This window comes from Arachis duranensis, chromosome 5 (assembly GCF_000817695.3).
Source record: "Arachis duranensis cultivar V14167 chromosome 5, aradu.V14167.gnm2.J7QH, whole genome shotgun sequence".
Lineage (NCBI taxonomy): Eukaryota > Viridiplantae > Streptophyta > Magnoliopsida > Fabales > Fabaceae > Arachis > Arachis duranensis.
The window spans coordinates 99,668,210-99,679,710 of NC_029776.3; the positions used below are offsets into that span (position 1 = coordinate 99,668,210).

Below are 11,501 nucleotides of genomic sequence, written 5' to 3' on the forward strand. Positions count from 1 at the left end.
ATTCAATTACTATGATGCTATAATTAATATTTTTTATTGTATTAATTTTTATAATTATAACTAGGTGTTCAAGCGTTTTTTAAATTAAGTCTTCAATTAAATTTGTTGCGTTTTTTTTTTCTAATATGTACATATGTGTTACTATTGTTGCTTCTTCTTCTTCTTGTTGCTTCTTTTAATGTTATTGTCGTTGTTGCCACAATCGCGATCATTATCGTCGCTGTCGCCATCGTCATTATCATCGTCATTGCCACTACCGCCTCCTTCATCTTTTTCTTTAATGATGATTTTTTTTTCTTCTCTTATTTAATTTATTTTTCTTTTTTTTCTTTCTCATCCTCTTTCATTATCATCATCGACACGTCGTATTCGTCTTCTTCTTTTTCTGAGTAAAAAAATTTTGATGTACAACACGTAAACTTTTTAAGGATTACATGTCCAAAACATTGACATGCAACCAACAAAATACGCACAACATATAACTTTTGGTGTACAATACAAAAATTTTGATGCATAACACAGAAATTTTGGTGTGCAACACAAAAATTTTTAGAAGACTATATACCTAGAACAATGACTAACCTAACTAACAAAATACATTAATAGCAAAAATTTGTGTTATATACAAAAATTTTAATGCTATATGCAAATAAAATTTTATGTGTTATAAATTTATATGCTATATATCGATAAATTTGTGCTATGTACAAATTTTTTGTGCTTTGTGCAAGAATTTTTGTACTATATTACTAAATTTCTATACACTCAAATAAAAATTTATATGTTGCAGAAGTGTAAAAAAAAAGAGAAATGATGATGTATGAGTGCATTTTTTTTGTTGGACTTGTGACAATTTAAATGAACTTAATTACAAAAATGCTTCTATTCGTAACATTTATATCTAATTCAATCATATATTTAGCAATAATTTTAATTGAACTTATATCTTTATATTGATGAATGGTAATACGCTTTGGAGAAAGTAAAGATTATAATGCTTTTTAAATTTTATATCCTAAATTTTAAATTCTAAATTTTAAATTTTAAATTATAAATTCTAAACTCTAAATTTTAAAATCTAATAAAAACCTAAACATAAAACTAAAACCAAAATTGAAATTAAAATTTTGCATTGTGATTTAATTCCAACTCTTAAGTATAGTATTATATTTATTTAATAATTTGGACAAATTACTTAATTAAATTGTTTAAAGATTAAAATTATCATAATACAATTTTTGTAAACTAGAAATATATTTGCAATATTTATATCTTTATATAAATCGTGAGAGGCTATAGTGGATTCAAGATTGAACATAAACCGCTACAAGATGTAGCAGTTTACGTTGAAACGCATGATGGCCAGAAACCGCTAGCAATTTTTGAAAAAATTGAACCATGAAAAAATCACGAGAAGCTATAGCAGTTTTTTTCTCAATTGTGTTATTTTGAAAACCGTGTGATTCTGCAGTTGTTTCTTTATATAGGGAATGTCTACAAATATCCGGTATAAGGTAATGGCGAAGTAGTATAATGTCATTTTTACAAATAGGGAGTGAGGAGAGTTTTTTTTTTTTATCTCTAGTACATTGCTTTAGAAAAATTCCAAAAAACAAAAGGTACGATGTTAAGCTTACTGCTAGAGAACCAGTGAGTATTTTTATTCGGTCAACAAATACATTGTCAAAGCTAAAAATCAGTATATTGTAAAAGGTTTGAGTGTGTGGGACAAAGTGGGTAAAGAAGTTGTTCTACAAGATTTCTATTGCGGTTGCGTCAACTGGTGTGAAGTATAAAACATTTGTGATAAGGTCCAACGAAGATATACAGGTTTTGTTTCATTGTTGGCGAAGTTTTCCAGAAGTGAGAATACACGAGCTATATATGCCAAGCTAGAAGATGGCGTCGACAGTTCTGGGGCATCAGCACCAAATTTTCAGTCGACTACGGTGAGAGTGCTTCTACCTTGATGCTTGTCGTTGCGCCTGCTTTTCTATTGATTGATCCTCCTTCTATTGCAGTTGGGATAGTTAGGTCACCCTGTCTGATTCCGAATATTGCATGTGAGGGCGAACCGGATCGGGTTAAAAATGCGATGCCAGATGATGATTCGGGTGAAGAGCCTGCTGGCACTATTGGGGACCGTAATGAGGATCGGATACCCGGACTAACCTACCAATATATCAGAGATCGACAAGTTCTGGTACACACCAACATCCTCCACATTTTTCAACCCTAAACTTGGAAGCCATCGATCAACAACCAAACATTGATCCTATCTTTGGAGGTCAAAAATTGTATGAGAAAAATGCTGCTATGAAACCACTATAGTCTCTTGTGATTTCTTCGTGGTTTGATTTCCTCAAAAAGATATAGCGATTTTTGGTCATCACGCATTCTAACGTAAACCGCTACACCATGTAATGGTTTACGTTCAATCTTGAATCCATCATAACCTCTCGCATTTTTTTATAAAGATGTAAATGTTGCAAATGCGTTTGCAGTATTAAAAAGTTATATTCTAATAATTTTGATCTCCAAATAATTTAATTAGGTAACTTGTCTTTACAATAAATTCTAATGATTTTCTAGGATTTCTCTTTACAATTTACGACATGCTTAGTATGAATTAAAGTATTAATAATATTTTTTATTAAATAAATTAAAAATTGCTATTTTAATAACTCGAAGCATATGTTGTGCTATTAATATTGACATCTGGACAGGTGAAGCACACTTGTATAAAATGGAAAAGGTGATATTTGAAGGGAAATCTGAATTTCAAGAGCTTCTTGTATTTGAGGTATGCTTTGGCAAACAATATTGAGAATATTTGATAGTCCTTCCAAAGCTTACTTGTTTGCATTTCACAGTCAGCAGGACATGGCAAGGTTGCAATTCTGAATGGATATCTCCAACTGACAGAGAAGGATGAGTTTGCTTACCAAGAGATGCTCACTCACCTTGCTCTCTGTTCCATTCCAAATCCTAAAAAGGTTTCGTTTTAAGCCATATAACATGGAATATTATCCATTATTTACGTCAAATTAAGGAATCAAAAGGGTTTATGAACATTTCAGGTGTTGCTAGTAGGAGGGGGAGATGGTGGTATTCTTCGAGAGATATCTCGCCATTCCTCGGTGGAGCATATTGACATATGTGAAATGGACACCATGATCATTGATGTATGTATCTACTACCCTTCATATTTTAACTTTCGCATGGTTTTCTTATCAAGTTTCACAAATTAAATTAAAATGATGAGTAGCGCACTTAATTAAATTTAGGATAAAGTACTATTTTAGTATAGACGAAGCCATAATTTTGTCTCAAAGTTTTAAGTGTCCTAATTATATGTCGAATATTTTATTTTATCCTATTTTAATTACTTGATAAAATAAAATTAAAATTTTTTCTTCTAAAAAATACCATTTTGTTTATTATGATTTTTTTTAGGTAATGACAAAATTGTAATTGTAGTCATTATAGTGATGGTTAAAGTGATTTGAGAATACAAATGACAGAAAAATAAGAAAAAAAATATAATAATAAAAAATAATATTTTTGAATTTTTTTTTAATTTTGACGAAAAAAGGACGAAATAAAATATCTAAAATAAAAATAATATATTTTAAATTTTAAAAACGAAATTAAAATTTAACCAAAATGGATGTTAAATACTAAAATAGTATTTTATTCTTAAAATTAAAATTAAAGAAATGCTGCGCATGTATACAAATAAGGCTCATCTAAAGTAAATAAAATGAACAAATAAAAGTTTAATCATCCCTAAATTAGAGTAATAATTAAACTCTTTATTTTATTTTATCATTTTTCAGTTAAAAAAATTCCTTTTCCCATGTATATATATACTCTCTCCTCATCGATCATCACTTTCTTGATGTGTTTGATTGAGCTCACAACAGGTTTATAAGCAATTCTTCCCTGATATAGCTGTTGGTTATAAGGATCCTCGAGTGCATGTTCACATTGCCGAAGGTAACTAAAAAAATATTAGATAAATTCTTAAATATCTTTAAGAATGATTTTTGCACAAAACTAATGTGCAAAATTAAAGTTTTATAAATTAGATAAGAAAAATTTTATTGCTATGTATATTATATCCTTTCTACTTCAATTATTATTTGATGAAATCATTGAAGTAACAATAACAATGTTACATATATACAAAAATGTAATTTTGATGGGCATGCAGGTATTGGGTTCATCAAATCAGTTCCTGAAGGGACCTATGATGTGATCATATTGGATGCTTTCAATTCAATGGGTAAAGATAGTTGTTTCAATTCAATTGAGAATATAGTGATGATTAAAGTGAGAAATGAAAGAGGTGGATATATATATATGCAGGACCATCTGCAAAGGTGTTGTCAAAGAAAAGCTTCTTAGAAACAGTAGCAAAGGGTCTAAGAGCAGGAGGAGTGATGTCTGCTCCTGCAGATAGCTTGTGGCGTAAAGGATTTGTGGTTGCAGATACCATCGCACTTTGCAAGAAAATATTCAAAGGCTCAGTCAATTATGCTTGGACAACCATTCCTGCATATCCCAGGTAATAACCTTTTTTATTTAGGACATTCTATGCTACTCATGCTCAAAATTTTCAGCACCTATAGTTAGAACAAGTGTGTATTCTTTTTATTTTTGCCGTAAGCACTATGGTCTCATATTATTACTGACTAATCCTGTTAGATAATCAATAGGAGCACACTCAATTACTATCATTTTATTTTAAGTTTTTTTTTTTCTTTAAAGGATGTGCATAAAAAAATCTAAATTTAAATAAAAAAATATAAAAATAATCTAAAACCATTTTAAAAATTTTAAATTTATTTTGAAAATTCTAAAATTATTTTAAAATTTGCTAATAAAAAAAACATCCGAAAATGTATAAAAAAAATCATCCAAAATCTAATAAAAATAAATATCAAAAATCATTTTTAAAAATTTCAAAACCTAACAACGAAATATATAAAAAATATTGAAAAAAAACATTTAAAAAATTAATTAAGAACATCTAAAATTATTAAAAAAGTCATCCAAAATTCAAAAAGTAAAAACATTCAAAGCATAAGAAAAAGAAATATTTGAAATTTGAGAGAAAGAAACATTCGAAACTAAGGAGAAAGAAACATTCAATACCAAGAATGAATGTCATGGACTAAGAAAAGCCACATTTGTTGTGTTTGAATGTCATGGGACACGATGTCTAAAACAGAGGTTGGTGCGTTTAGGAAGGGAGGACTACGGCGGTGATTGACGGTGCTGCGTTTGTGACGGGAAGAGTTGCAGCGGTGATCAATGGTGATGTATTCGCGAGGGGAAGAGATGCAACGGTGATCGACAAAGCTGCATTCGTGATGGAAGAGCTACCACTACAAGAAAAATGGTGAGTACCGTCAGATACAATTCGACAGTGTAAACTTCGTCAGTAACTAATTGCCGATAGATTTATTTTTCTGATGTTAGTTACCGTTGAAAATTATCCGACAGTACAGTTGGCGCTAAACATTGCAACTTCACGCCGCATTACCGTCAACAAAATCCGACGGTAAGTTTTTTTAATTTTTTATTAAACTAAATTATTCTTACCGTCGGGTAATTCCAATTGTAAATTTGACAGCAGCCTTAATTTTTTTTTGAACTTATAGTAGATCCCAATAATTAATAATTGATAGTCAACTCCCAATTAATAAAGAATAAATTAGTAATTTATCTGAAAACAATGATTTATATACGATGTGAAATATCAAATATACAAAATTAAAACAAAGTCCTAATGACTATGGAGTCTAATAGTCATCGTTGTCGTAATCAAAACAAGGCATGCTTGTGTCACGTCAATCTATCGTCATCCTTACCTGAAACAATGTAATTATATTACAATCTAATCAAAGTTTGATAAAGAAATAAATAAGATAGAACTAAGTCTAGCGTGCGTTGTAATTATATGATCTTATTAAATAAAGTTCAAACATGCAACAAGCTAATTAAATTATGTTTAGGTTAACATTATTTAGATTCATCATCGTCTTCTTCCTCTGGTTCATCATCCTCCTCTTCCGAAGTAATTTCTTGATCATCAAACTCGTCATCTTCTTCTTCGTCTATATCGACCTCCTCTTCTTCTTGACATCATCATCTTCTAGTGGTAGTATCTCATCATCCACTTTAAGGTCAATGATGTCATCATCCATAATAACCAACCTAAAGATGATTGAATCACTGGTATCAACCACCATTTTCAAAGGAGTTGAGTCATCAATTTAGTAAGGTTGAAAAACCTCTGTCCTATTAGATCGATGCGACTTCTTAATTTAGTCTTAACTACAACCATCTAATTAGACTTGTATAACCCCAGATAAGACAAATAATATACTTATCGTGCATAACATTCACCTGAAATAGACCAATCTAGACATTCTTTCTTCATATAGATTATGTTGTTTTTTAGGAGTTGTATTATCAAGTGTTGTATTTATTTTTTTTTTCAAGAATTATGTTGTTTTTCATATAAATTAACAAAGACTGAATTGAATTTTACTATTATGGTTAAACTAGAAAAATAGTGTTGTTATAATTAGTTTTTAATGGTCTATACTACTAAACTTGATTAATTCCAATTATTCTTTGTTGGGCCTAAGCCCATTCCCGATGAGCTTAGTAGGTATGTCGTATGAGTTGTATTTAATGGTAAAAGTGCGAAAATAGATTTTTTCCAGTTTTTTTCACACTTGAAAAAATTCAGCGTGATCTTTCATTTTTGATTTTATAAGTGGGACCAAAAATAAATAAAAGAGAGTGTAATGAATACTTAGATTAAACACTGCACACTATCTAATTTTTTATTCAGTGGAGAGAATCTACTCCCTAAAAGTGCTAAATTCCGCCAAATATAAAACTTATAAAGGTGCTAAATAATTAAAAAATCTGAATTTAATTTGTGATATTTCAATTTTCTTTATTAATCGAAGAAGATAGTTTTTGATCTTTCGGGGATTAACTTTATTTTTTATAAGCTTTTTTTTTATTGCATGGAATTAGTTATAACAATCCTATTAATGTTTGTTCTCTGATTTAATTTGCTTTAACAGTGGAGCGATAGGATTCATGCTATGCTCCACTGAGGGGCCAGAAGTGAACTTTAAAATTCCAGTTAATCCATTGAATCCAAAGAAAAATGGGGTGGCAAAGGGGCCTACTAAATTTTACAACAATGAGGTAATTCATTTAATTTGAAAACATTCATGTTTATGGCTTATATTAAGTTACCAATTGGGTTTTGTAAATATTTCATTATTTGTTCCAACAATTATTTATTTTAATCATTTCAGATCCATGCTGCTGCTTTCTGTCTTCCTTCTTTTGCAATAAAGGCTACGGAGGATGATGATCCCAACATGTTTTGATACTCAAATGATGAGAAGTTCTACTCTCCTTGAAAGAGGAAGAAACTTATTATATCCTATATTGATTTTAATCGCAAATTTAATATTTATTATACTTTCATTTTTATGTTGTTTTTCAATTTTCTGTTCTGTATGTGTGTAGTTTATATCAATGTGGAAGAAAACAGAAAAAGTATTTACATTATGAAAGAAATTAATTTCAACTTTGTCATTTTCATGTTGTCAATAATTATGTCCACTCCTTGTTATGTCTAGAAAATTGATTCAATTATCAAAGATAAAAAATAATAGAAATGATCTATATTTTCCCTTTCATTTTTTGTTCTGTTATTTCTTACTAACTATACAACTAAACTTGCTTAGTTAGAAATAGTCAAGGTAAGTTATATTCTATTATGCGCCACATTATTAGTGTTTGTAACAAATAGTTTTTTTGAGGTTCCATGTAAAAATATCATTCCAGATGAATATTATATTCTCTCCTCCTCTTTTATTCATGAACTAGTTAAATCATCAATATGAATAATGTAGTAATGCATGTACTACCATCAGTTCCGTAAAGAACTTCCTTCTTGGAATGCTCTAACCACTACTACCATGGTAACTGAATATTGATGTCATGTCTAAAAATCTCTTGTGCACCCTCTAACAGGCTTGCGCTCAGTATGTAATTCAAGGTGATATACGATATTCTTCTACAAGGGGATAGTGTATTCACCCAAGGATAGATGAAGTGTGTTCACATTCGGCCTCTATTTTTTCATGAAGACAGATATCAAGATATTGTGAAAGATAAAATCACGTATCTAATTATAACAGGTTCAACCAATAATTTAATGGTTGAACTAGTAATTCGGTAGAGTTAAACTCCATTTTGGTTCTTGAGATTAACGAGTTGCATTAATTTTGTCTTTGACTTCTCAATTACCACAATTTGGTCTTCCAAATTAAAAAAAGTACACTAATGTAGTCCCTCATGTATTTTTCGTTGCTGAAATTCAACATCGTTAGTGGCGTAGTTCAAGCCTTATCACGCTAGACATATTAAAAGGACGCAGTATGTGTTTTGGCGCTAATGAAGGCATTAAATGACGTCGTTTGATGCCGACGGTTTGAATAATACTAAAACGTTATACTTCTCCCTTTTAATATTGTTCAAACCATGAAATGACATCATTTAATGCTCTTTTAACGTCAAAACGTTTACAACGTCGTTTTAATATGTTCAACATGGCAAGACTTGAGCTATCTCACTAACGGCGTTCAGGAGTGACTATATTGGTGCACTTTTTTAAATCTGGAGGACCAAATTATAGCAATTGGAAAGTTAGGGACCAAATCAGTGCAACTCGCTAATCTCATGGACTAAAGTGAAACTTAACTCAATTCAGTATTCTGATTTTGTTAATTATCTCCACTTAACTCAATTCAGTATTCTGATTTTGTTAATTATCAGTTCGGTTATGATAACTATAGCGATAACTAATAGATGCAAAAATTTAATTAATTTTAAAGTTAATTAAAGTTTTTTTTGGTAGATTAATTAATTAAATTATTTATTTAAAAAATTTCATATTTTATGAGACATTTGGGTCCAAATAATCTCTTGGACTCTTGGGCTGCCAGTTAGGGTCGATAACGCCTGACTCTAGTCCTTTTTTGTACTAATTGGGCCTTTAAATATTAAGGAAAAGACTAAATCCAAGATTAATGTCCCAATAAAATGTTAACTTTCAATTGCGTACTCGACCAGAAAAAAAAAAAACTTCAAGTCTTCAATTGACTCATGACCAGAAAACATATTCGATATTTCCTTCAATTCATAACTACCGATCCCCGTTATTGTAGCACAATGGAGGAACTGTTGTTATTATATCATTAAAATTTAATACTCCCTTAAAATGAAACAATAAAAAAGAATATCCCAATGATGTGTACGCAAGCACGATCTTTGATTGTTGATTCATTTTGGGAGTTTAAAAAGGTAAAGAAAGAAAGAAAGAGGATAAGAGTGGAACATTCGAATACTATGCACCACCTTTTTACGGATAAGGACTGAGGAAAATTGTGGAGTTCGCACTTTGGAAGATTTTTTTCTTTTTTTTCTTTTCTCTCCATCCCATCACAACATATATATTAAACAACATAATAATAAATATATATACAAGAAGGTTAACGCATATTTTTATAAACACGATCACGCAAGTTCAATTATTTTAGGGTTATTAAAATTAATTTGATAAATGATTTGTAAACTTGTTATAAATATTTTAACATTAGTAGGTGATGTGTTAAACACTTAAACTTATCTAAATGTAAACCTACCCAAAAAGCAAAAGAAGCATAATAAAACTTTTGCACTCTGCAATTCGCTGTACCAAACCCTTTTGGTAGGGGTGTTCCAACACATGACGATCCCACATAGCTTGCCTCAATCTCAGGGTTCCAACATATCACATTCAAGGCTTATCCCACACCCTACTTTCCAATGTTTCATATTCTTCAACCATATTATACATGCTATAGCACAAAGTAGTTATGATCATGATCACTATCATCACTGTATAAGTATTGTTAAAACTCAAATTATACTTTTTTATATTTTAGATTTTTAGTAATATATTTTTTAAATTAAAAAAAGTTGTTAAATAATAAAAAATTACTTTAATTTTAATAACACTGTTTAAGTTATCATAACCACTTATTATAGCATAGACACTATAATATATATTATATATATACTAAAAATCAGTAATTAAATTAATTATTTATATAAAATCTATATTAAAAATAAATTAAATAATAATATGTGTATATATTAAATTATTAATACATATATTTATAAATATAGAAATACATAATAATTGAATTTTATTGTCTATAACATTTTTGGTACACCAAATTCTACAAAGTTCAACTTGTAAATGGTATTAATTTCCTCACTCGTGTCCTGAATTCCTGATTCAATCACCAAAGAAATTATATGTGAATGCGTGATAGTAAAAGGGTTTTGAAAAGTCTATATATTTTGTGGGTTAATTAAATAGGACAAAAATTAAGATTTTCCTTAAAAAGAAAAAAGAAAGAGAGAAAAATACAATACCATAAAAATGGTGTTATCCAAATAATAGACTACAATCTTAGACGAATCTTATCTATAATTGTATGGTTTGAATTGCAAGTCCTTACTTGTGGAAGAAATACTTTAAAATAAATTTTGTTTCCAAATACGAAAAGTTAATTAATTTCATACATAATGTAAAATAAAAATTTTTTAATTTAATATATTTTAAATATTTATCAATAATAAGTTATAATTCAAGTGGTATAATCTCTCCATATTTACTTAAGAAGCCGTGATTTCAAATTTCTATATCTTTAGTAAAAAAAATATATATTTTAAATATTTAAAAAACATCACCATTTAATTATATATTTTATATGTTTAATATTTAGGACAATCAAGAATCACACTTTTACTAGCATGCCGACATACATAATCAAATAAATGTGTGTACAATTTCAAAATTAATCTCACCCGACAAATTTTTTTTTTGGTGACTATCTCACCTGACAATTAATCTCATAAAAGTATTTTATACTTTTTTATTTACTTTATGCTTTACATTTTATAAAAAAAATCTATTAAATAATTGTCAAATTCTAGCTGCCCAGTGCCCACGGTGCATTTATTAATTAATAGGTTTAACAAAATAAGTTGTTGAGAATGGCTAAGGCGTGGATTAACATCGTTACATATATTAATTATTGGCTTGCTTTGAGTATATTCGCGTGACGTAGTGTGGATGATTTTTCTTTTCTTTCCTAAATAAATATTTAACTTTGGCAAGGACGCATTTTTTATTATAGTAGTTTACGTTACCTGACTAATTAAGAAAATTTCATTGTGATTTAAAAGGTTCTTGTCACAGAAAAAAAGTAATTAAAAAACTATTTTAAAAAAGAAAACATTTTCCATCAAAAAAGTAATTTAAAAAATCTATGTAGAATTTAAAAAATATTTTTTTTAATAAAATTTATTGAAAATTATATTTGCTTAATTAATCAAACGCC

The 11,501-nt window shown here is 29.0% G+C and overlaps 1 protein-coding gene across 1 annotated transcript in view; it reads left to right on the forward strand.

The window, feature by feature from the left end:
* The window catches only part of LOC107491055 (spermidine synthase 2), a gene marked incomplete at its 3' end in the record, with an annotated part of 17,766 nt that extends 10,364 nt beyond the window's left edge, over window positions 1-7,402 (forward strand). The window contains 8 exon segments of the mRNA XM_016111828.3: window positions 2,727-2,803; window positions 2,874-2,996; window positions 3,081-3,185; window positions 3,927-3,999; window positions 4,217-4,288; window positions 4,372-4,570; window positions 7,113-7,239; window positions 7,353-7,402. Coding sequence (XP_015967314.1) covers window positions 2,727-2,803; window positions 2,874-2,996; window positions 3,081-3,185; window positions 3,927-3,999; window positions 4,217-4,288; window positions 4,372-4,570; window positions 7,113-7,239; window positions 7,353-7,402 — 826 coding nt within the window.
* Window positions 7,403-11,501: the final 4,099 nt, after the last annotated feature.